Source organism: Topomyia yanbarensis, chromosome 2 (assembly GCF_030247195.1).
Source record: "Topomyia yanbarensis strain Yona2022 chromosome 2, ASM3024719v1, whole genome shotgun sequence".
Taxonomy (NCBI): Eukaryota; Metazoa; Arthropoda; class Insecta; order Diptera; family Culicidae; genus Topomyia; species Topomyia yanbarensis.
The window spans coordinates 305,670,193-305,697,575 of NC_080671.1; the positions used below are offsets into that span (position 1 = coordinate 305,670,193).

A 27,383-nucleotide genomic window follows, 5' to 3' on the forward strand; every position below is an offset into this window, starting at 1 on the left:
CTGTTCCTAGGTACCTATGTGGTTACGTTTACTCCACATTGGGCATCACAACATGCTGCGGGTACTGAGTTGTCCGGTCTGGGTATGTAATGCAGAAAAGAAAATACACACAATTTTACTTGAGCCTCGGACAGTACGCGTCACTCTCGATTGAGACGTCGTGCAACGTGCACAGTACCGTGCGTCGTGGTCGTTAGCGGGTCTGCGAGCAGTACGCGTATCCCGTCTCTGTAAGCATTAGCCAATTATCATGTGCATTTCTTCATTTCCCCAACTAAATAGATTAAGTCATACTGTACGTTGCGATCGAAAACTGCGTGAAATTGTGTAGTGTAACATTGCATAAACTTGAATTACCGGCTTAATTGCAATAAAAGTGAGAGTGGAATCGATTAGATGAAAAAACAAAACTAGTTTACTAGGCACGTTAATTAAGCAAATAAACCATTGGCGGAAGCTACAAACACAATCTGCAGCAATCTACAAAGCGTTTAATATACTTTTAAATGCCTGTTGGAAAAGTATTTTGACACTTACGAGAAGGACAAGAACGAGTTCCCAGTGTGGTGTAGTTTTTCCTGGATATGACTTCCTTACACACGCATTCTAGCGTAATGGTACTACACTCAGATTCTTTTTACGCGGAGGTATATGCCATGTGAATGAAACGACGTAAATTAAAAAAATCGCAGAGAATAAAAACCGCGTTCATGAAATTTCAAAATTTCGTGTTATTGGTAGAACTGAACTAACTTCCCCTTTTTTAAGTTTTTTTGCATGAAAACGAAGGTTTTACTATGGATATAGTTCATACACTACCTGTCAAATGTTTGGAATCGATTCAACAAGTATTACAATACCCTTACTGATTATTTCAACACCTCGAAAAGTTTAGCATCACCTTAAAAGGGTAAATTCAGGATGCTGTATCTCGAGATTTTGCTTATCTGCAGAGTTACTCTCTTCAGTAAAGTTATTATAAAGGTCAAGGGATTTCGGCAGGTGACCGGTTTGGATCAGAACTCTGTTACTATGTGGCACTAGCATGCATGTAAAGTTGTGCCTTTTAAATTTTTTATCTCGTTTCCCTAACAGCCTAGATAGTTCGTGTCTTCTACAAAGTTGTTCCAAAGGAAATGATCGTATGAACGATAGTCGTTTTAGTTGGGTATGTTGTTTCCACATGGCGCTAATGTATATGGGTCTTTCAATTTCAATTTTTTCAATCGAAGGATCCTTAGCACCTAACAGAATGATGCTTCGGATAAATTTATAAAAACAAATTCCTTGTGCATGATGATTTGTTTAATTCAAAACTCTATAAGCACGAGGCGCCAGTGCACATGTGAAATAATCACTCGATGCTACTCCGAAATCGAGCTTCGTTGAAACAAATTGGATAGAAAAGTAAATAAAAATCGACCACTTACCCATAAACATTTTCCGCAGAATTATTCCGAGGAATATAAACGAGGAAACTCTTTAAAAGTACATCAATCGTATGCCATAGGTGCGTAAGGTAGTGATCAATGCTGATGTAGTATATTTTGAGGAAAATAAAATATAAATACTCCACGGAAAAAACAATTCAGATTTATCCATTTATAATCAACTTGAGAAAAATTGATATCAGCTCTTTTTCACTACACTGTCAAGTTATTCCGACAAATTCACGTAATATTAATTCAATGTTTGGTTCACTGAATTTTCTGTGAAAAAAATAGCTTTAAGATTATTTTTACAAACACACAAGCATCATGTAGTGACATAGTCAGACTTAATTGACCATTCGATGTCATAATTAATTATGCTACATGTACACTAACATATTGTTTTTCTATTCTTATTCGCTAAAGACGCGTGCTTCACTAAATAATTCGTGCTCCAAAATGTATGATTTCACATATATACACTCTCCACAAAATACAGTTCAAAATCAAAGTACTTAAATAGTCCAAACAAATCCTAATGGTCATGATTTAACGAACAATTCGTGATTCGTAGTTATGCTGCCTAAGCTCGACCCTCATCAGCAGAAGACAAAAGTTAAGCCCGTAAGATAATAATCCTGTTCTAATGACCCTGCCACTTCTAGTTTTCCGATCTGTATACTTCACATCCTTGCTTTCACTTGAGTACTATGGCTCGAATTTTCATAACTTTCCCTACCCAGTTATCTCTAGCTAATTGAATATCGTTTGCCGAAGACACGAAATTTGTAGAACGTTAGACAGTCTAAATTAAACAAGTTAAAAGTGCACAACTTAAAATGCTTACTAGTGCTACGTTATGAAAGATTATTATCTATACAACCTTGACTTTCTAATTAAATTGTTATAATAATGTAATAAAAAAATCCACGTGGACATTTCATATATCCCCACCCCCTGTCCCTATGGACAAGCGTGGACTTTCTCGTGGCTTGGTACTCCTAAATTGTTCACGTGGTATATGGATGGCCCCAAAGTACATATAAGAAAGTATTCCGTTTAAGGGGTTAGCCTAATTTTCAAAAAAAAAATTAAAAAAAGAATATTTGCAAGTACAATTCCTTTTCCCAAATTTTCATAGAGATCCAGGTAACAGATCGAAAGTTATAGCGCTTCGTCTACTAAGAGCAGTGGTAACTTGAAATTTTAAATTCGATTATCTCGAAATGTTTTTTTTTTTTCAAAATTGGCTTTTCCGTGATAGCGATTGTCTAAAAACTAGTCAACCGATTTTCTTCATTTTTTAAGTGATGGTATTTCCTTTTTTCGTACTTTAACCATTCTTTTTTATGCATAAAATTTATGTTTCAAAGATATTTTTTAATTCTTAGAGCGTAAAACATCGTTTTTCTTTTTGGAAAAAACCTTTCCCGTGTTCAGGAAGAAAATATAATTTATTCAACTAATCATTAAGGTATGAGAAATATTCTCATACTTATGTAATTTTTTATGTTTTGGGATTTTAGTTGATCTGCTGAACTTCTATCGTGGTCACCGTAAATAAAAAAAATCGGAGAAAAAGCCACAACGCCGCCAATTATCAATATATTTTTCAGCTAATGCTTGCTTTTTTCGCTGAACAATGTAGGTACTATCAAAATACTATACCTTTTATGTAATCAAATTAGTACCTGTATGTTCTTTACCTAAATTCATACTTTCTACAAATTTTTCTCGCAGAAGGGTATGTAATGGACTGGTTCAATTTTTGACTTTTAGCTCCACCAGGCTCTACTGATTCCTTTTATGGCCCTTAGTAATTGTGCAAATTTTGGTACCGATCGGTTGTGTCTACGGACCCTGCAAAAATCCAAATCTGCCATACGGGAGCGGTGGGAGGAAAACCTAGTTTACACTTGTATTACGATGGAGCTATTCAAACAGGGTTGCTATGATTAATAATAAAATCCACTTGTTTTGAAGCCATGCTGCTTCTTTAGTTAGTAACTTTTTTCAACGAATTTTCACAAACTTACAATGTTCCACGAATGTGTTCAGTAGAAGAATACCTTTAGAAATATATAGTGTTCTCATGAATTGATTGATGAGGTGATTTTTTAAGAATTTATTTTCAATTTTAACCGATTTTCCATACTAATTTCCATATAAACTTTGAAATTTTTGGAGGGTCCGTAGACACAACCGATCGTTACCAAAATTTTACTTAAATTTTACACAATTACTAATGGCCATGAAAGGAATCAGTAGAGCCTGGTGGAGCTAAAAGTCAAAAATTTAACCAGTCTAGTATGTAACCACTTTAAATGTTGCTATTCTATGTTACTGATCAATGAATAACTAATCTAATTAAACAATCGACGCAGCATAATGGACCCATTTAATCTAATTAATACTTTTTCTCTTTTCTAGAAACCCTATAAAACTGCAAAGTTAAATATTTTCTGTTCCCAAATCAATAGTGTGGATAAATCAACACATAGGCAAAGCGTAGTGCTATTCAACTGAGAACGTTATTTAAATCGCATGGGAGACTATCGGAAACATTTAACTAGCATAGAACATTTAACTAGTCAACGATGATGGAAGGAATTCAGAGTGGTGTAGTGAAATGTGGTGGCTATAGATATGATGACGGGACACGCTACATTGGGGACTGGAATCAGCGTGGTCAAAAGCATGGCATGGGATCGATGATGTTCTCGGATGGCACCCGCTACGATGGAGCTTTTAGCAACGGGGTGTGTTCTGGGTTGGGAGTGATGGTAAGGATAATCTGCGAAGTTTAATTTTTTTAATACCAGCTAGTTTTGTATGAAACCATTTTTCTGTAAATACCCTTTCATAATGTTAAATAATATTTATTTTCAGTGCTTTCCAGATGGCGCCAAGTAAGTAATTTTGCATGCGATAAATTAAAAAAAATGTCAAATAATAATAATCTTTATTTTGCCTTACAAAAAGCAATGAAACATAAATGAGATTGTAGAAACAGCAGGCAGATTATATGTAAAAAACTTCATTCGAAATAATACTTGGATAATTTTACGTTAACATTTATCTCAAGGGGAGCTCCTCATCAGTGTCTCAAAAAAGGCGTTTTTTTGGATTTTTTTGAGCACGAAAACAACAAGAGAAACACAATATCTTTTGCGTGTTTTTAAACATATATTTACTCAACAATAAAATATTTTTTGATTGCCAAAATAAAAATAAACTGGCGGGTTTATAAACAATCTCGCGCAGCAACTCGCCGCGGGCAACTCAATCTCCTTGCAAAATTCAAACTGAAATTTTTACATGAAACAAAACTCAATCTCCTTGCAAAATTCAACCTGTAATTTTTAAATGAAACAAAAGATTTAAATACTTCTGTATTCGGACGGCTTTTCTACATAGTGTAGACTATGATCGTGATTTAAAGTTGAAAATTTTAAATATTGTAGTCATTTCTTCACCTTAAGAAATGGTTCCAGCGCACTTTTTTGCGATTTTTTTAAAAATTTGGGTGAAGCGAATTGATGGAAACCTCTGTATATTATACTGCAGTATTTCAATAACATTCTGTAATTTTTCCATGCAAAAATATCGGCAAGCGACTCGGTGATGAAGCTTTTTGTAGAACGTCTCTGGAAAACACACGACTTGCGGTGTTAACTGCCATTCAAAAACTACTTAACGGATTTATTTCAAACTTTGCATTCACATTCTACGTAAAAAAAGATGGGTGGGTAATGTCAGAGACATAACCGGAGTGAAGTAGAATACACTTTAGACCGGTAAATTCTGCTCTAGAATAAGCAATTTCTATGCAATTTTGTCGTCTTTTGCACATTCATAGTTTATTTGGAGTATTTTTGGAATTATCAAGTTGACAATTTGCAACATTCTTTGAAAATATTGTTGAACTTTTATAAATGAAGGCACGAAAACGAGCGTTTGACCGTCGTCCTACTACCAGCATCAGAGAAGTAGCAGATCAGCATTTTTCGCTACATGGCCTGTACCAAACAAACCGCTCGTAAGTCCACCGGAGGAAAGGCTACCCGCAAGCAGTTGGCAACGAAGGCCGTGTAAAAGTGCCCCAGTCACGGTTGGCGTTAAGAAGCCTCATCGCTACCGAACAGAAACTGTCGCCCTGCGAATAATTCACAGCTATCAGAAATCGAGCGGGCCTAAATTGTGACCCAAAATAAACCACAAACCAACAAGTTCTTTTCAGGACCAGCCAATTGTAAAGTAAGATATAAATGAAATTTTCCATTGCCTTACAACCTCCCTCCCCCTTTCCACCCGGCTTGAATTACTATCAATCTTGATGATGCTGTGCGGCGGGGGCACTAGTTTTTATTATAGTGGAAAATTTAGGTTTGCGCGTTTTTCCCAAAAGTTTTTTAGCTGTGATGCTTGCAAGGAAGTTGTAGTTGAATTCAAAATAAAATAGTCTATTTCTATTGTCAAAGATGGACCTTCCAACGAAAACTACTCTGGCTCGAATTGTACGGACCAACCACTGCTTTCACAAAATCTGTGATTTTCACTAATTGTACATTCTACACAACTAGTCAAAACTATTTCCAATCAGCGCAAAAATCGAAGGTTTTCATTCAGTACAACAGCAGATTTTCACTTTTAGAAAAACAGGCCACATTCTGGCCGAAAATTTTGAAACGGAGCACCTATTTCGAAACGTTAGAAAACGTTCGATTTTTGTAAATTGAATCATTACACTAACCTGTCTACAAATCACACAAATAACTTTTTTATTTTGTGCCATTCTACTTGAAAGCGACGATATTGTTCACAAGTCGTCGCTGTTGTGCTATCTTATGACAAACGCCATTTTGGGGTAAACTGAGTTAGATATTCCACATTCCTTGTTTGAAAAATCTCTACAAAGTGGCGTTTTCAGAATTTTGAAATTCTACTTGGTGACTTAGATATAGCGAGAAACATGATGAGAAATTGTGAGTTTTATGCTTCAAATCACTGTATCTAAAGATTTGCTCAAGTTATGTTGAAGTTTTAGATGTTTTTATATGTGCAAATGTCTGAGGAACACAATGGCATAAACATTTTCAAAAGAAAATTACACGAGTTGTGAGAAAAACACAGTTCTACTTTTAAACTGGAAATAAAGCATATTTGGCAACACTGTAATCAAAAATAACATTTTTTTTCTACATTCTCTGATTCATTTCCTTAAAAAATTTATTTCACCGATTGCTTATAGACCATATGAACGCAAAAATATGAATAAAAGTTAAAAATTGATTTTTTTCTATGGAAAATTTTCCTTGCACGATTATGACACGTCATACAAATTTTGTCATCAATACACGCCTATGACACGTGTGAGTGCGACTTTTGTTTACATTCATAGTAAAAACTCGCAATATAGTCAACCGATCTTCGTAATATTTGAGAGATAAAAGCAGAATAGATAGAAGCATCAATTGTCTTCTTTGGATTGTTTATACCATTAATAAGTTTAAAGATATTCAATCTCAAACTTTAAAAATCGTTTTTCTCGAAATGTGCTAAATGGCGCTTGTCATAAGATAGCACAACAGCGACGAAGTGGCTCACTTACCATCCAACGCTCTTGACAAGCCACTTTCGGATGCTTGTAATAACAAAATTTCAATTCGATTGTTTGTCGATAAATTGATGGCCCTGAAAAGGGCCTTTTGTTTGGGCAATGTTCGGAATTTACTTGGAGCTGGTGTTTTTGGTAACAGCTTTGGTGTCATCTGAGACGGCTTGGCCAACTCTTCTGACAGCAGCAAACGGACGGCGGCTTGAATTTCGCGGGAGGTTATTGTCAAGCGCATATTGTAATGAGTCGGGCGGGAGACCTCGTTTGCAATGCGTTCGAAAATGTCTAATAAATCTGTTTATGATGCTCGACGAGACTGGTATCTGGATGGACCTCTTTCAGCACCTTGTAGATGTATATGTACAGTTTCAGTTACGATGCTGCAAACGAACTGAGCGTGAGCAACCGTGTGCTGAGTTTTTATACCTGATTACAGCACAACGTAAGCTCGTCCTTTTTTGTGTTGTCCTCAATATGTATTCTTCGCAGCTCCTCCCCTTCGTTGGTGGATACACAAGCAAATTGTGTTGAACGGAATACTTTGCTGCTAAAGTGTTTAAATTGGAAGGAAATGCTGCCCGTGACAACAAAAAGACGAATTATCCCACGTCTTCAGCAGCTGGTGATTCGTAACAACGAATTGAATAAACTGCTCTCCGAAGTGACAATTGCTCAGGGCGGTGTGTTTCCAATACGGAGATTATCGAACACTCAGGGTAAAGAGAGTAATGTAAATGGCACCTTGGTAAAATGTTTGAGAATTGAAACCTTTTTTGAATGCGCCTAGTAAAAATGTTTTACACTTCACTCCAGTTTGTTTCTGACCATATTTGCAATTTGCGTACTGAAATAAATCATCATTTAGGGTTTAACCCAAATTGTTCTCCAGGGAGAAACAGTCCATGAAACAGAAAATGCAAACTTATTCTTTGAAATGATTTTGGTGGCCTTGAAAAGGGCCTTTTTTATAATGATACAAGTGAGTTCTACCTTTTCAACTTCCAAATCCATACAAAGTGCGTCCCTGCCGCTTCAGAGTATAGACGACATTCATTGCGGTTTTGCGCTTGGCATGTTCAGTGTAGGTCACGGCATCTCGGATGACATTTTCCTGCACACCATCAGCATTCGTAGATTAAATCGGAGATGCATTTTACACCACCACGACGAACCAGACGCCGAATTTGGTGATTCCCTGGATTTTATCACGAAGAACCTTGCGATGACGCTTGGTAGGGAACGCAAACATGATACCGCTCATTGTACCGTCCGGACGAGCATGTTACTCGTGTGGTAAGCGAGCACCCACTGATACAAAACAAGCTCGCGTGACCTGTATATATAACATTCCCGTATGTAATGAAACGCTTACATGCTCCTTTTTGACGGCTCTGCGTGAGATGTGCTTGCAAATTGCGCATTTTCATCGCTGTTTTCGAAGGATTTTCTAAAAATCCCTATTTTGGTTTATTTATAGTAGTCGCACTAATTCCGAAATTTAATACGAAATAGGTGCACGAATTTCCGATCAGATAGTGCAAAAATATTGCGATTTCGATCAGTAGTACGGAAGATATTCGCAATTCAAACCTGGGAAAATTTCTCAACTGAAATTTTTGAAACGGGACCACATATTGAAACGTTAGAAGTATTCTACTTCAAAAAGTTGAGTTTTTGAGATAATTTTTCAATTAAGGAGGTTTTTGCCTTTCTCATATAGAAAAAGGATATGCCTTCACTCTAAACTTGTCAAGCCAAGAGGGCCGTGTGTCATACCATTCGACCCGGTTCGTCGAGATCAGCAAATGTCTGTATGCGTGTGTATGTGTGTGTAAGTATGTGTGTGTGAATGTATTTTCTAATCTCACTCACTTTTCTCAGTGATGACTGAACCAAATAGCTCAAACATAGTTTAAAATGAACGGTGTAACGCTCCCATAAGTTTCTATTGAAATTTAATTGATCCGACTTCCGATTCCGGAGTTACAGGTTTAAGAGTGCGACCACACATACATTTTTGCCTTTCTCATAAAGCAAGGATAGGGGGAATTGGGCCAATTCCTAGTAAGGGTGTATGAGCAATAGAGCTGGAACGTGTCAACCGATTCACAAATAAATATTTTTTCTGAAAGCTTGATCAATCGCTCACATTTTTTTCTAAGGCGACTTTTTCCGATTTTTTACCGTATCGTGTATAAATGGTTCTGCTCAAAAGTTCATGAACGGTCCGAATTACCCCAACCCTTTCTCAATTCGGACCACCCATTTTGTATCGATTTATTGCGATAGAAATGAATTCCTTTTTGGCCTAAGTTATTCCTATTTGATTTTCACTAAATTCAAATTGTGAAATGAAAAGTTCTCTTTGATATATAAAACTTTGTAGTAAATATACAATAAAAAGTAAGAGCTGGCCCAACTTACCTAAAAATAGGTTATGAGCTATATCGTCGAAATCTGCCAACCGATTTCCGAAAACTTGTTTTCCTGAAAGCTCGAACGACTGCGCACGCTTTCCTCTCAAACGGTTTTTCGCGATCGCGTGTCAGATCGTATATGCGGCAAATGGTCCGAAATGAACCAACCCATGTGTGTGTTAACCATCCTATCTCCCACTAGCTGGTAGTGATTTACAGAAAAAAAGATGTTTACATGTATCTAAATATATTCATACAAATAACTTGGTTCATGGATTTAGGTAGGTGTTAGCTCAATTGACTTGACTTTTTGACTATAGTTACAAGTTTCATAAGTAATAAATGGGATTTGCGACAATAGGAACCGAAATTAGCGATCGCACCACTATTGGTACATGTGTTCCTATAATGGTATAAGCGGTTTTAAATACATCACGGTGTTCCTAAAACCGTTATTAACAAAAAAAATAACCATAAATTTGTCATACGGCATTCAAAAGATACAGTATCCAGGCATCTTCTCAGTGAATTTCAAAATGATCCATCGAGGGATTCGAGAGAAATTGCAATTTGAAGTTTTATGACACGTTTCATAAGGCTACCAGCAAACACCCACGGGTTTGGTCCTATCTCTACAAACAAAATTTTTTTTTGTCTACTTATTTAGTACATGGCATTCGAAAGATATAGTAATCAAGTATATCCCCTGCAAGTTTGAAAATACTTCATTGACGGAATCGAAATTTATAACGGTTTGGATGTGGTATGCGGTCATAGATGGGTTTTATACCAGACTTCAAGCGTGAATCCATGTTTGTCCATTGACTATTTAGATCGTTTATACGTGCCGCGGTTTTTAAAGGAAAACCTGACCATTTAATTACATAAATATAATGCACAAAAGGTGTTATTTATTTGGTACACTGAAAAAAATATGAAAATAGGGTTGTCTACCAAACGTTAAATATAACGTGTAAATTAAAAAAAATGGATAAAAGTCGGAATGTTTACTTCAAAAGGCCATATTTCAATGGTTTGTTGGCCGATTCTAATTATTTTTTCATTATTAAACAAGTAGACGTTTCATCGTTAATTTTCATTAAGAAGAATATAAAATAGAGTTGCTTACTTCAAACAATAGACAACCGAATTATCCTCAATTATATGTATTATCACTATTTAGTGAATATCTTTGTATTCAAAATGATGACCTATACATTAGTTGAATGCAACGAACGCAAACTACAAATGATGGAAAAATAAAACCATAAATTTAAAAAATATGATTCAGATCAATTTATGTTACGGTACGGTTTTTGTTGGAAATTTTATACAATGGCTGGTTGGGTTGACAGATGTTAAAACTGGTCAAAGGGGATGTTATTAGTACAAGTTCATCTGCTCATATCTCTAACTATTGTCAGTTTTATTGTCGAATTGAACTTATCATGAGAATTTGACATTCAGATGTTTATACAGCAATTGCAATCAACTACTATATTAAAATGGATAAGCAGCTATTTTTAAAACAAAAATATTTACTAAATAATGATAATACATATAGTTGAGATCAACTATATCGCCTATTTATTGATGTAGATGACTCTGTTTTATATTCTTCTTAATGTAAATTAACAATGAAACGTTTACCTGTTCAATAATGAAAAAAATAATTAGAATCGGTCAACAAACCATTGAGATATGGCCTATTGAAGTAAACATTCCAACTTTTATTCATTTTTTTTTAATTTACACGTTATATTTAACGTTTGGTAGACAACCCTATTTTCATATTTTTTCAGTGCACCATATAAATAACACCTTTTGTACATTATATTTATGTAATTAAATGGTCAGGTTTTCCTTTAAAAACCGCGGCACGTATAAACGATCTAAATAGTCAATGGACAAACATGGATTCACGCTTGAAGTCTGGTATAAAACCCATCTATGACCGCATACCACACCCAAACCGTTATAAATTTCGATTCCGTCAATAAAAAATATTTTCAAACTTGCAGGGAATATACTTGATTGCTATATCTTTCGAATGACATGTACTAAATAAGTAGGCAAAAAAATTTTTGTTTGTAGAGATAGGACCAAACCCGTGGGTGTTTGCTGGTAGCCTTACGAAACGTGTCATAAAATTTCAAATTGCAATTTCTCTCGAATCCCTCGATGGATCATTTTGAAATTCACTGAGAAGATGCTTGGATACTGTATCTTTCGAATGCCGTATGACAAATTTATGGTCATTTTTTTGTTAATAACGGTTTTAGGAACACCGTGACATAAATTGGTTAATAAACAATCTTTATATTTTTTCAATGGAACAGAGATTGAAAGCTTTCGTTTAACGCAGCGGTTCTCAACCTTGTTTGCTCCGCGGACCCCTTCGAAATCACCTTGGGTCATCGCAGACTTCTTCGAAATTATCCGGGGCGGTCGCGGACCCCTTCGAATTTACCCTGGGCGGTTGCGGACCCCCACGGCTTAACATCGATTTATTTGCAGTCAATATATTATTTTCAGTCTGATACGATAAATAAACTTGAAGTTTCAATATCCGTCCGGAAAAGATTTTCTTCTTCGCGGACCCCCAGCAACGACTTCACAGCCCCCTAGGGGTCCGCGAACCCCAGGTTGAGAATCGCTGGTTTAACGTATTAACATCGCCCATAGATCTAATCATCGATTTTTTAACAAAAGTTTTGAGTGTACGACTATTGGTACATCAACCCTGCTGAAAATTTTCGGTTCTCCGCTATGTAATTGAACCCACAAAATCATTCCAGTGTTGTAATTCTTCGAAAGACAAACTCACAATATCATATTACCGTATAGTGACTCTCTATGCGAGATATAGAAAGTGCGGCATCTCACCCGACACGGAGTCTCTCCCAAAATTACCTTATACGATCATTCATATATAAAACAGCACAGGGAATATTCTGATTTTGCTACCATGTAAGACAAAAAAGACTGCAAAAATTAGTATAAATTTCAATTGTTATACAATGTTTTTACTATATTGTGGTGCGTTTTAATATTGATTTATCTTACTTAACTGCAGATATGAAGGAGAATTCATGCAAGGATGGTTTCACGGGCATGGAATATTCTGGCGATCAGATGGCATGAAATACGAAGGTGAATTCCGAGGTGGGCGTATTTGGGGCCTCGGATTGGTCACATTTAGTGATCAGAGTCACGGATTTCCTCGAAATGAAGGTTTCTTCCAAGATTGCCGATTAGTGCGCAAAAAGCGCTGCCCGGAAGTAATTCAGCGGGCCCAGAAAGTGGCTCTGATGGCGAGGGCCCAGTGTGATCAAGGAAACTGATTCGTCCAAAAGCCATAACACACCGACCGTGTGCAATTAAATAATGAATGCTTTAATTATTTTTAGTTGTCTTTGAGTGATCAAATAAAATTTGGAAACAAAGTTGTTATATTATCTCTAAAACAAATGAAATCCTAAGTATCAGTTAGTTTTGATAAAAACTATTCATTGGCTGTGCTAGCACCATCGGTACCAACTAAAAACCACTGTAGTCGAGCAGCAACTGCAGCGGTTCTAACTAAACGTTTATGATCATCCAACGAGGTCTGCAATCCCAATACCACTTCCTGCTTATACGGAAGTAGCAAAAATGGTGGATATTTCGTGGTAAACAGCAAACACTCCAGTGCGTCAATACGTACGTGCTAGAAAAGAAAGAGAACATAAGTAACATACGCAAATATAACTTGACAAAAGTCACCATCGATTGTTCATAAGTTGAAAGCTTCAACAATTGAGGCACCAATGTTTGGAGATGATCGCGGAAAAAGACATCTTCATCTTTTAGAAAATGTAAAACTATTTTCAAAGTTGATTTCAATGCCTTGTCGTTCGTTAGTAACATACATTTCATCAAAATTGGACCAACCTGAAAAGAAAAAGCGATAATGATTTTCATGTTTAGAATTCGATATGAATTCCCACGTAATCTTGAAGAATGGCACCCTCGTAGAGTATAAATAAAAATATTAACCTTGTTATAAATGACATGGGCCTAAATAATGTTTAGGAATTGCAGAAAAACTTAACGAACTACCAAAAAACTGCTTTTAAAACTATGCTAAATTTTTCCTCAGTGGAGAAAAATTTAGGTAAACTATTTTTCTCCCCTAAGCAGAAAATTGTTTAAAGCCACATTTGCGCGTAAATGGTACAAAACCTATAACTAAATTAGTTATGGAGATGCATTTCGAGTTCCTCTCATCAGAATCAGACACTAACTTAGTGACAGAACTAGACTAGCGCCAGATAGCTGCTAGTTACAAAAAACGAAAAAACTATTTGTGTAAAAACCACATTTGCGTGTAAAGGGTACAACCTATAACTATAGTAAAGCACATTTCCCTGCCACCAACGCAAAAATCTGAAAAATCTGTTTATTTTAAACATTTTTCAGATAGGTCGACGAGAATGAACACATTTTTTTACGTTGTTTTCAAAATATTTCAAAGCATCGGAAGGAATATGCTGAAAAAATCGTGGGCTACGTATAATTCAGCAGTAAAGGGATACTTTTATTCTTTTCAAAGAAATAGAAAAAAGGGTGTTTCGTTTTGTCTGAAAGTACAGCTCTACTTTAGAAAATTGCCAAAGTTTCGGAGATCCGAGCAATAGATCGAACTTTGCAGCGCTTCGAGGCGCGCTTTGTCTACCAAGAGCAGCAGTAAGTAGCTTCCTGTGATAATCCCAATTGCAGACGAGACGGGAAATGTCAGCCACTAAAACACTACTAAGGCCAATTACAGCGGATCGTGATTCTGATTGTGATATTGAATGTATGGTTCAGATGTGCGAGCATAGACTTATAGATCGCGTGGGCATGAGCGTTTATTTGTTTGCGCTTGAGACCGCGTTGACCAGATTATAAGCGCAGTAGCGTTCATTAAATCATCGGGGCGTTTTTGGTTTTACTGAAATCTTGGACGCAGTTGTGCATAGATGATCACGATTGCATGTTGGCCTATATTATGGCGAGAGACTCGAGCGTTTGTATGTTATCGTGTTCGATGGCGTGTACTAGCGTGTATAATTTCGATTTTATAACTGTTTGGTCATTCGCATATTCGCGTGTGTTCTTGAATGGTCGTGTGGACCGTGAATCTAATACTTGTACTTCAGTGTGCGGTTCAGATGCTAGAAGAAAGTGAGTTACCCCATATCACTAGTGTTCCCGCTATGGAACGTGTTGTCTAGTGGATATGAATGCATGGACATGGGTTGCTAAGACCGATGGTAGATACTTCCGGACGTGACCGATTCATTATCGTGTGAACACGGACGTCTGTAGGTTTACGTTTGAGACCGCGTTTGTTAGCTTATAAGTGCTAGTACGTTCACTTTATCACCGGGGTGTTATCATGTTTACTAGATCGCGGGCGTAGGTGTGAGTAGTAAATGGTTTTGACTGTAAAATGCTTATTTTACATCGGATCAAGTCGAATCATTTTCAATCGGGTCCGGAGGAAGCGGTGTTTGAATGTCAACGCGAAGCAGTATTCGTCAGTTGCAAAGTTCAAGAAAGCAATCAAATCATCCTAGGACAAGCTCAGAGCAAGAAATATAGAAAAGCTTAAAGATTAAATGCCGAGGCGTATGAAACCTGTATTCGAAATGATGAGAATTCGATAGACTTCTACATGTAGTGTTAATGTTTACTGGGTAATTTCTTGAATAAAACTTTTTTAGGAAAAACTATATTTTTTCTTAGCGACCGTATAAATGCAGGAATAACTTTTTTCACTTAAAGTGCCATAACAAACTAATGAAACGCACCAAGGTTTCCAAATTTTAAGAAACATCGTTGATTAGGTTTTAAAATAAACTCAGAAAATTTGATACAGTATGTTTGATGAAAAAAAGTTATTCAGAGAAAATAGGGTGAACGGATAAATGTAGGACACATTTTTCATTTACATTGTCATAACAAACGAACAAGACGTACCAGAGTTTCCCAACATCTAGAAACATCGTTGATTAAGCTTTAGCTGGTGGAGTTTTTTTGAGTAGAAAAAAGGTAACAAAAAAAGTAAAGTGAACGTATAAATATGGGATACCCCTTTTTTTCATTTACATTGCCATAACAAACGAACAAAACGTACCAGATTTTCCAAATTTCGAGGAACATCGTTAATGAAGCTTTAAATCAAACCCTGAAAATTTGGTGCAGTTGATTGAATAGGAAAAAGGTTATCCTGAAAAATTAGGGTGAACGTGTAAATGTGGGGCACACTGTACAACCGCAACAATTTTATTTTTTCAGTTGCCAAAACCGACACCGTGCCAAAAATGGAACCTTATTTTTAAAGATTGAATTTTGATTTTACGACGTTACGTTACGTACGTTTCAAATGTTTGTGAAATGGAATGAGATGAAATAAAAAATAAGCAAATTCAATTTTATTCATGTTTTTTATCAAATTCAATCGTCCAGTAAAATTCTCTTATCGAGTGCAATGCCCCTCTATACGGAGCTGTGAAGTATCGTTTAATTCAAATCGCTTTTCTTCGGGCCATTGGACGTAAAAACTCAAACAATTCACTACATGGTAGTGTTGATTTCACTCCCGGGGCTGTTATCTCTTCTTTTTGAAAATTAATGAACAATTTTGTTAAAAAACAGCTCTTCTACAAAAAAGGAATGAAATTGTTAATTATCCATAACTAACCAATCGTTGATCTTTCAAATGGAATTGATAGATTGAAAATCGAATTGTAATTCTTGAAGATATTTAGGATTGAAGAAAACCATTTTTGTTGTAAAAATCACTTGCATATGTCCAAACAAAAAGGGTTGAAACATCAGTGCTACGGTAAAAATGAGCTCCAATGAAAGATCCAAAAATCTCTAGAACAATGCATTAGCGAAAAATTAACACATCAAAAGAAAATATAAGCAACCCGTGTTTTCAAGAGCTACCCTGCCTCAAACCTTAAAAATCATATCAAATTAACCATTATAGATAGCATTGGTTATTCAGAAAACTTGCTTCATTTTGTTTGTGTTATTATACATATTGTAGGGCATTGCGCAGGTAAACTTCATACATCTAAACAGTCGATACTTTAAACACCCTACCCAAAAGGACTATCCCAATTTCATTCATTTAAAAAAAAAATCGCAAAAAAACTAATATGATTTTCGATTGACTAACACCGGTGTAGTGGAGTGCACTGGTTCTGCACTATTTTTGCACTTTGTAGCAGAAGTGCAGAAAACTGGGTATGTTCCATTGACACTTCAGCTAGAAAGTGTAAAATCAGTGCACTCCACTACACCGGTGCACATCAATCGAAAGTCCCACAATAAATTTGCCAAAGACATAAGGCTCGCAATGTTACTAAGATTCTATTGAAAATTTTCTCCAGAACTGGTCTTATTATGCAGTGTAACGCATTTCTCTGTACTTGTCTCTTAAAGTGCACAGACTCTGGGTCTTATTATAAAAATTGATTCCGTCAGACACTAGTTACACTGTTACCGATTATATCATATATAACTAATATTTTTCTATACCTATTGTAATAATTAAATACAACACGTATAGCGTAAAGTACAGTTAACTCTTAAATGCATAACGCTGTTTCAAAACAACATTACGAAAAACATCTCAAAATTATCATAGTAATGTACTACCCATAATCGCAAGTCAGTTCCATGTTCTATGCGATTTCCTATCTAAATGGGACTGACTTGCGATTATGGGCAGTGTATTGAAACTATGAGACAATTTTCATAAAATAAAAAAAATGTTTTGCGCCTTTGAGGGTTAATATGACTCCCATGTTTGGAAATAATGTCAAATGTGATATCAATTGATACAAAAGAAATATCTATTGCACATTTTAAAAAGACTTATTATGTACAACAAGAATGTTGCCAAAAACGGAACCCATTTGGTCGGTGTTAAGTCAGACCGGACTAAGTGACAAAATATTGATTTCGAGAAAAACGTGTTTAAAGTTTGAATCGCAGCATCCTCTACGTTGTAATTGGAAATTATTTTTTGCAATAATTTTTTTTATGGTTACGTATTTCAAATCTGGCAAAAGTCGAATGTAGCAGAAGAAATTCTTTATCCGGTGTTATCGTTATCTCATTTTTTGATGTTTTGCGACTTAGTCCGGTCTGACTTAACACCGACCATTTGTTGTCAAAATCGGAACGTGCCAAAAACGGAATCTTACTGTACTGATTTTAAGGTACCTATATCGAGGATTATGATACCTCTGCTGCAAATTAAACGTAACATTTACTGTCCGTCCCAAATCGATTACAATTTCGACTCATCGCCTCAAAAAACATTTCTCCATAAAGTTGCAGACATATTTCCGTCCAACTTAGCAAAGTTTATTCTAGGTGTCGAATTGTTTTTAGAAATAAGTGGTTTATGCTATATTTCACCCTAAGGAGAAAAATTGGGCAAACACCAAAATTTCTCACCAGAACGAAATTTTTTGGTAAAACCAGTCTTTGCACTTGAAGGGCACAAATTCTTACTTATTACATGGGTGCGTTTCTACTTCGCCTCATCAGAAACCGACACTAACCTTTTGGCGGAATAGATTAGTGCCGGCTTGACGCAAATCCCTAAAACTAAAACACACTTTTTACCAAAAAATTGTTTACCCAATTTATCTCCTTAGGGTGAAATATAGCATAGTGCTTTCGCATAGGCCTGCTAAACCAGGACAAGTTTTGGCTTCACTGTGTCTTATCGGCATAAACTGAGCTTTTGCTCGGACGTGACATCACGTTTGACCAACCGTTCGATTGAAACACAAAGCAATAAGCCGTTCGATTGAAACACAATGTAATAAGTGGTTTATGGTGTGCAATAAGGGAGATCAAATGCTCTTCAGACGTCATATTCGTATGGTTTTGCTACTCACTGACATGCAATGATCTCGCAAAAACGATGTTTTTGATTTCAGTCGACGAAAGTAATGTTTTTTTTTGGTTCCATGGTGATACGATGATCTTCAGTAAATATCGTTTAGGGACCATTCATAAATTACGTAACGCAAAAATTGCCCAAAATTGACTCCCCCATCCCCCCATGTAACAAATTGTCACAAATTTCTCCATCCCCCCTCCCCTATTACGTAACAATTTCCAGAAAAAAAATTTCTCCGGTGAAAACATGTTACGTAACGATCTAGCTAACTCCCCCTCTCCCCTATGTCACAACATGTCACAACTTGTTGTACCCCCTCCCCCCCTAAAAGCGCGTAATTTATGAATGGTGGCTTATCGTGGAGAGGAATTATATTTCAAAGTATTGGTTGTAATATGTCGCTCAAAATGTTTTATTGCATTATACAACCGTTTCCTGGAACGTCCGATTTATTTTACGCTATTTTCGTTAATTTTCACGTGAAAAATTATTTTTTTGGGCTCGGTGCATGACGCGCTTTAAAAGATATTATTCGGATAATGTTCAGAAATATAGTATTTAAAAGCTTACTTTTTGTGAATATACAAGGTTTGTTTTGTATTTTTAGTTTACTCGGAAAATAGACACAAAAAACTTCAAGTGTGCTAATTCTGTGTCCACACTTTTTCAACCACAAAACACATGTTTCCTCAGAATGGTAGCCCTCCAACCAGAAAATAGCAGAACTCACTAATTCAACTACAAGAGGGATAGGTAGATTGCACACATACAGTGAAGTAACTATAACCCGCTCCACACGCGTTGAAATGGAAATATATGTATACGTGTTAATTCTCTGTCCATCACTGTATAAAAGTCAATATTTGTATGTATGTTATTTATGGACTCCCAAACGGCTTAACCGATTGCTGTGAAAATTTAAGCGTAGCAAACATTTGTTATGGAGCGTGTTTGTGTGCTATTGGTTGGGGATAATCTGCCCGCCAGATGGCACTTCGGAACAAATTGTGTTTTACTCCTATTTCCTTGAAAATCGCATCAACTCGCCACGGTTATTAGCTAGTAGTATATATTTAAAATCAAACTCGTCGCAAACCAAAACTAATTAGTTTATTATTCTTCATGAATTTATGTTAATGGAAAAAAATAATATTGACGCCTAATAAGGATACGCCACATCGCTTCAAATCCCGTGCTGTCCGACATCCTTTTTTTAAGCTGCGTGAAGTGAAATGATCAAAACTTTTATACATTATAGTGTATCATTTCAATAACATGCTGTAATTTTTCTATGCAAAAATATCGACAAACGACTCGGTGGCGAAGCTTTTTCTAGAACGTCTCTGGAAAAACATGATTTGCGGTGTTACCTATTCAAAAACTACTTAACCGATTTCTTTCAAACTTTGCATACACATTCTATGTAAAAAATGCCTAATGTTGAGTTTTCGAGATAAATCAATTTTCAATTAAGGGGTTTTTTACTCATTTTACTTAAAAATTTCTATTTTTCACGCAAAATTCCGCCTTTTTATGATTACATATACAATTTATAAAACTCAACGTATGGGTTAGGTATTTTCAACATAGAATGTGTATGCAAAGTTTGAAAGAAATCGGTTAAGTAGTTTTTGAATAGCAGGTAATACCGCAAATCATGTTTTAACATTTCTTATAAAAGAAATGTATAGAATTCGCTCAAACTTTCAAGATTTTTTCCGAGGCCCGGAGGGCCGAGCCTTATACACCAATCGACTCAGCTCGACGATTTGGGACAATGTCTCTGTGTGTGTCTCTGTGTGTGGGTATGTAACGGATAAACTCTCATTCGTGTTTCTCAGCAATGGCTGATCGGATCATATCCAAACCAATTTTAAATGAAAGGCCTATCACCCAGACAGAACGCTATTAATTTGTTTTTGATTCTGATGTTTAGTTTCCAATGTTTGAAAGAGTAAAAATGGTGTTTCTGCAGTTTTTTTAAATTATCTGCCGAAATTGACGACACAGATAATATATATATATATATATATATATATATATATATATATATATATATATATATATATATATATATATATATATATATATATATATATATATATATATATATATATATATATATATATATATATATATATATATATATATATATATATATATATATATATATATATTATCTGTGTCGTCAATTTCGGCAGATAATTTAAAAATATATATATATATATATATATATATATATATATATATATATATATATATATATATATATATATATATATATATATATATATATATATATATATATATATATATATATATATATATATATATATATATATATATATATATATATATATATATATATATATATATATATATATATATATATATATATATATATATATATATATATATATATATATATATTTGGACAGCCTATACAAATACCTTTCGAATGAGCTATAGATTGTTGAAATCGGACTATTATCAAAAGAGATATTCATCATTTAATATGGACGAAAGATTTTTATCATTTCCCATAGCCACAAATAAGACCAAAAACAGGCAATCTATTTTTAAAGCCAAAACGGCTTATTTTAGGGCAATAATATCTTCGGAGAATTTTATGGATGCAATATGCCCTTTCTTTTGGTATTATTTTTTGCTGATTAATCCACCTACGAGTGAGATATTTTGTGATTGTATTGAAATGATGTCTTCAGCAAATTTGTAGCTCTCACTTTTGCGAATAACTTTACTGAAGACATTAAATATCTATTTTGAATACTTTAAAAGTTATTGCTTGTACTTTGTGTATTACCCTTTGTCGCCTATTTATTGTTCAATTTAGTAGTAAAGCATTTAAATTAGCCAAATATCATTTCGATAAAACGAATTTCATATTTCCTTTTTCTATCTACAATCGCTAGAAATAACCGCCGAACAATTCCAAATTATCTAGATGGAACTTGATCACTTATCGGTGCTAAAACGTTCATTTGCGCGAACCTTCTGACTGCAAATTGTCTAACTTATAAACATCGGATCGATCGGAAACATATCTCGGAAAATGAAAAGCGATATAAATAATTCCAAGCAACGGCGTAGCCAAGAGGACTTTGGGGTTTAATACCAACCCCCCCTCCCTTATTGATACTGACTGATTTAATAATGTTTCTAATTATCTGATCAGGACATAACCTGTTGTTTTAAACATCATGATGACTTTTGAAAAATTGTGGAAATGGGATTCTGATCTGCAACTGATCTTATTTTTATGGCTTGCGATGAGTACGGTCCCTTGAATTGCTGAACTGAAAATTATAGAATAGAAATTTGTTTTTAGTATTCTTCACAGATTTAACTCGCCAAAATCGCGCAAAATGGCTCTGAATGAGAACCGCTGGTGCACTTAGCCGATTTCTGAACAGCGTGCACTCAGTGCACTAACGCGGATAACGGAAGTTTATCGAAGTTTTGCGAAAAAATGTTCCAGTAATGATAATGTTTTCCCTGACGAGATTTTAGAGATTTTGTGTGTTCTTTGGCATTATGATTATCAATAATAATTCAAATCATACTACTGAGAAGTTACTTTCAGAAAAAGTCAATATCGAAGTAAAGTTTGAACTATGCACGCATACAGTTCTCCCTACACAATGCATTGATTAAAGAACTTATATATGCAATTAACAGAGCATTAGTAATAATTCGTTTGTACGTCTAATTGGTGGGCCTTTTCCATTTTTCCATTCATTTGGTTTAACCTTTGAGATTTCTAGCACTGATGTCCTATACTGATTTAAGCGTTTCTCTGAGTCCTGCAACTGTCCTATATAGTATGTGTTATCAAAAAAAGAGTGAAGAGTTATAAGAAATGTCTCATCACACTGTTAGGTGGATTGAAAACGTTTTACAGACTTTCTATAAAAAGCTTTGTCGAAATTTTCTTTAGCTGGCTGATAGGACTGGGCTTCTCGGTCCGTCCCGCGAGACAAAATTTGCAAAATCGGACGAATTAGCAACTGTCTGCCAACCCGAGCAAAGTCGAACTTCAAAATTAAAATAAGTAGAATTCATATTTTGATAAAAGCATCAAATTGAAGTCTTATTTTGCTATCAGTTTTAGAATTTTTAAATGTGACATCAAATTTTGATCTCATTGTGTTATCCTTGTTTCTAAGAAGAATTTTCTATGTTTATATTTCTTTGGCGAAACATCAAAGTGAATTTTAACATATTTTATTATCAAAAAATCAACATCCCAATGAGCTTTAAATATACACTCTCACAGATAGCAGAATTAGTTTTCTGTTTGATGTCATACGACAATTTTGCTGCTCTCCATTTTGATCTATTAACCGCTAAAACGACCAAAACGACAACATCAAGTTTAGTTTTCAATTTATTGTCAAACTCTGCTCGGGAAGTAAACACCGATCCTCGGGAGGAGGACTAATTTTTGCACCTGTTTGTCTCGAAATGTGTAACGTCAAGTCCACTATTTTGTCTAGTCCAATGTACAAAGCTCCTAGCAACGCGTGTTAAATCGTCAGTGATGCAATTAAAACTTCGCATTGATTCCGCTTCTGTCTTGTTCCTGATCTCCTCTTGGGTCCCCTGGCTGATAATCGTAATATCCACGAATGCTAATTTCCCTGTAACTATGGTATCTTCCTGTTATTATTTCTGTTCTAGTGTGTATTAATGATTGTTTGGTTTGATAATCAGAAATAATTTAAGGTTTTGATTGTTAGAAATAAGTCATAGAGAACAGACATCCAGTTTCGGACAAACAAGTTTAAAATCTTTGTTTTGTCATTTGAACAATATTTGCTAGACCATTACGACCACCATACTGGCATGTCCCATAATTATAACATTCACTTGGATATCAATTCAGTAACACACACTAAACGAAATGACGACAGAACCACCTTTGGTAACGTCTCAATCACATTTGGATGTGCCCTTTACTCAACTTTTACGCTTGAGATGGATGTCTGTTCTCTGTGGCGAAATTTCGACTTCACTGTGTCTCATCGGCATAAACAGAACTTCTGCTCGGACGGGACATCACGTTTGATCAGTCGTTCGATTGAAACACAAAGTGTGTTTTAGTTTTAAGGGATTTGCGTCAAGCCGGCGCTAATCTATTCCGACAAAAAGTTAGTGTCGCTTTCTGATGAGGCGAAGCCGAAACGCAACCGTGTAACGAAATTGATGTTGCTTCTCAGTTTTGTACGACCCAGGGGGAACTTGGCCTTGATCCCACTGCTCTGTCATCGATGTTACGTGATATTCGTTATGAAATGCTTTTGTTTGGGGTCCACCCATAAAAATGTCTCGCAGAGAAAAGTTAAAAATTGTTGGTGGTTTTATTAATCGCGCTCCACTAGTACGTCTTAAATTTTTAGTTTTTCTCTCGGTAATTCATGGCTTTTGCCCAACTGTCAATGCGCGACATCATTTATGAACGGCCCTTGGTTATATCGTTAGAGCAGACGATGCAATGAAAAATAGGATTGACAGAATTTTTGTAGGTTTTTAGCACCTTGTGTCACATCTTTATGTTTGTTATACATACTAAGAATACCAAATCATGTGATATGATGGCCGGAAGATTAGAGAAACAACCCCACCCCCCTTCATCCCTGAGTCGTTTGTCGATATTTTCGCATAGAAAAATTACAGCATGTTGTTGAAATAATACACTATAATGAAAATGTTTTGATCAATTCGCTTCACGCAAAGTTCTAAACAAATTCGCAAAAAGCGTTTTTTAACGCTGAAACGCTTAAACTAATTCATAAACCCTATGTTTGAGTAATCCGAGCAAACGAGTGGATTGCAGGTTTGTTTGCGAGGGGCCGCCGCTTCCGAAGGCGCGTCGGCAGCCACCTCGCCCTACGTACTCTCAGCGGCTTAGCGCCGCTTCGGATCCTTGGTCTCGCTTACTTCTATTCAGGAGGAAAGCTCCGCCGACTATCAATATTTTTTATAAATCTATGCCTTTGTTTCAACAAAAAATATACTATCAAAAAACTATAACATTATTGTGAAAAATGTGCTACAAACCTTTTGAAAATGTTTTTCTCACAAAAAGGTACTCCTTAATTCTAACATTTACAAGTAAAGTGTAACTTACCTTCTCAATATTCATTTTCAACACTGAATGTGGTGCAATTTCGTACACTTGCGCCAATGCTCTCAAATGACTCTCTGCGCTATGTTCTAGTTTGTGCTCCAATTTCTTCATAACCAACACAAAAAGCTTCTGCTTGAACAAATTTTTGATCAATGGCAAGTGTAGCTGGGGAAATTCTGCCGATATAATCTCAAAACCAAATGCGGCCATGTGTCCCAATGATGGGTGATCCAGTAAATCAGCAATGTCCTCCACTATTTCACCGGCCAATGGGTGACCTCTTGCTAGGAGACCTTTGCTTATCCAAGAGAGAATGCTGACCACTTTTTTGTTGTGATCCTTTAACTCTTTTCGAAGTGAATTGAGCAGTTTAAATAGCACATTGCGATGATAATCATCATCTGCCATACGGTTGAACAAGCTGCATAGAAGATGCTGACACAAAGTTTTTATATTTTCATCGTCACTATCCATCGCTAGTTTGGTAAGACGTTCTACTAGGCTTTCGAAATGGTCCTCAAGCGAAATCGTTTCGTCTAAATAGCCAAGAATACCCGAGGTTAAGTACAGATCATTAATTTTCGTCAAATCCATTGAGGTAAGATGAAGGCTTAGAATAGTTTTTTGTTCCGCTGGAGAAAGTTGCTTCATCACAGCTCTCATTACGGTTGACATCGCGTAAAGATAATCAGATGAGTAAGGTAATTTTTCGATGTGTACTTGCTGAACCAATTTCGCGATTAACTTATGTGTTCCATTCAAAGCTTCAGCCACCCTTTTGCCATCTTCTTTTGAAAGAGTGATCTCCAGAGTTTGTAAAGCTAAAATTGCTATTGTTTCCCTATCCGGTCCCTTGAAAATTAAGTCCAAAAAAAACTCCAACAATTTTTCTCTCATAGATTCTAACGGTAGCAGTCGCGCTAATGCATGAAATATTCGTTTTGTGGAAAATGATACAACGTCGTATTTTTTTGCTACCAATTTGTCAACAATGACATTCGTTACTTCAGTAGAGTATTGAACAGCAAACCTGTACAGACAATCTTCGACATTTAAACGCCCATCATCCGAAGACAACAGAACATGGATTACTGTTGTATAAACTACAAAACGATTCTCATCAATGATCACTTCTGGAATGCTCGTGACACACGATAGAGCGATTCTTTTAAGTTCGCTGGAATCATCTTCCTGGACCAAAATTTGGATAAACTGTTTCTGTACAGCAGTCATAACGTCAGACGACATTCGTGGGAAGATTGATTTCGATTTACAAATCAGCATTATTTGCTGAAGAACTTCTATTAAACTGCCTTTTTGCTGTTCACTAAGCACATCTGCCTGCAACTGCGACAGCGTAATAGGAATGAGTTTGTCCGCTACGAAAAGTCCCGCTTCAACTGACGCATCCGCACAAATCAGTGCTATTTTTACACAGTTTTCAAACATTCTTGAAGCAACATCTGCCAAGCTACCCATAATCGCCATAAAAATGTTTGTCAGTAGATGCTCCCCTAACTTAGCATCGACTTGGGTTGCCATTACAAGTTGTTTTGTAGTGTCCAATGCCAGTTGGAAAACTTCATTATTTCCACTCCCGGGTAGCAGTTCCAATTTCAAAGCCTTCCATACATCATCAACATGATCACTTATGTCTGCTATGCTAAACACCTTAGCACATCGTATCTAGAGAAAAAATTTGAACATTACTAATTTAACGTGATACATCTTTACGCAATGAACATACCAATAAACGTAACGAATCAAGTTTTGCAACACTGAGATCACTTTCCAGCTTTTCTAGCAGTAGAGTAATGCAATGCACAGCGAATTCGCTGGACCCGCAAAGACAGTTTTCCAATTTTACGGCCAGCATATCTCTTGTAATACCTTCCGGATCGTTTTGATTGGGATGAAAATCAATAGGGAAGTAACAGGCAAACACTTCAAACATTTCTTCCGACAGATGCAGTAGAGGATACTGCCGTAGAAACTGTGGCATATACTCAAACAAGTAAATCAGATTTCGTGGATCTCTCTCGCCTTCGATGGTACCTATCACACCGTAGACAAAATCTGCACCCATGGATTTCAGTTCTGTCTCTTTGTGATCCGCCAAGTGGGTAATAATGCTGAAATATTTTGCACGATCATCTTTTGCTTGACTTTGGCAGGGAATGTGCAGAAATAAAGAGCTGACAAGTTTGCATGCAGCTCCTTCCGGAAGATGCTTCATGGCTGCCAGTGATGATATTCCATCGAGTATTGCGGGAATCATTGAATGATGATCCTTCATACGGTCGCAGTAAAATGCGACTAGAAAATCGAGCTGCTTAGTAGTGAGGAAATCTGATGGTAGTTTGGCTAGCACATTCGATAATAGCATTGTTGCCTTCATCCTTATTTGATGTTCTTCGTGAGTCAAAGCAGGACCCAACTCTTCAACAAACTCGGAAAGATCTACTTTCTTACTCGTGATATCTGAAATTCATCAGATGAATAGATGATTAGATTCTATACGTTAAAAACGTGCAATACAACATTGCAACGGACATCTTACCTTCGCAAACCTTATCGCATTTTTGGTGATGTTTGGAATCACTCTTAAGAATCTCGACTAGAGTCGAATGAGACCAAGGAAATTTCATGCTGTTTCTTCAATGGCAATCCTTTAAAAAATTGAGACGGTAATACCCGCACGCCTTAGCTACGCACAAGAAATTTTTTCGTGATTCTAAATAACAAAAATATAAACAAAGAACAGATCAACCAGCTGGAACACGCCCAAGATGATAGATTTCAAAGGTGG

At 36.0% G+C, this 27,383-nt stretch overlaps 2 protein-coding genes across 3 annotated transcripts; one reads left to right on the forward strand and one right to left on the reverse strand.

Moving 5' to 3' along the window:
* The first annotated feature begins 71 nt into the window (after nt 1–71).
* LOC131683482 (MORN repeat-containing protein 4 homolog) lies at nt 72–12,910 on the forward strand. 2 transcript variants are annotated; one of them, XM_058965508.1, is made up of 5 exons: nt 87–230; nt 2,957–3,074; nt 3,861–4,213; nt 4,320–4,339; nt 12,541–12,910. In XM_058965508.1, exons 3-5 carry the CDS (start codon nt 4,028–4,030, stop codon nt 12,806–12,808), a joined length of 474 nt encoding a protein of 157 aa, XP_058821491.1. In that variant the 5' UTR covers nt 87–230; nt 2,957–3,074; nt 3,861–4,027; the 3' UTR covers nt 12,809–12,910. The 2 variants fall into 2 exon arrangements, with proteins under 2 accessions (XP_058821489.1, XP_058821491.1); XM_058965506.1 differs by lacking the exon at nt 2,957–3,074 and having other exon boundaries at nt 72–230.
* Nucleotides 12,899–27,383, reverse strand: LOC131683481 (MMS19 nucleotide excision repair protein). The gene is made up of 5 exons (XM_058965505.1): nt 27,135–27,383; nt 26,322–27,055; nt 24,575–26,260; nt 13,230–13,397; nt 12,899–13,173 (listed from the first exon to the last, which is right to left on the reverse strand). Exons 1-5 carry the CDS (start codon nt 27,220–27,222, stop codon nt 12,970–12,972), a joined length of 2,880 nt encoding a protein of 959 aa, XP_058821488.1. The 5' UTR covers nt 27,223–27,383; the 3' UTR covers nt 12,899–12,969.

Coding starts and splice junctions, on each gene's coding strand:
- LOC131683481 (XM_058965505.1), bottom strand. CDS start 27,222: ATGAAATTTCCTTGGTCTCATTCGACTCTAGTCGAGATTCTTAAGAGT. Junction 26,261..26,321: donor TTGATTCGTTACGTTTATTG/GTATGTTCATTG, acceptor TTTTTTCTCTAG/ATACGATGTGCTAAGGTGTT. Junction 13,174..13,229: donor CAACTTATGAACAATCGATG/GTGACTTTTGTC, acceptor TTTCTTTTCTAG/CACGTACGTATTGACGCACT.
- LOC131683482 (XM_058965506.1), top strand. CDS start 4,028: ATGATGGAAGGAATTCAGAGTGGTGTAGTGAAATGTGGTGGCTATAGA. Junction 4,214..4,319: donor GTTCTGGGTTGGGAGTGATG/GTAAGGATAATC, acceptor ATTTATTTTCAG/TGCTTTCCAGATGGCGCCAA. Junction 4,340..12,540: donor TGCTTTCCAGATGGCGCCAA/GTAAGTAATTTT, acceptor ACTTAACTGCAG/ATATGAAGGAGAATTCATGC.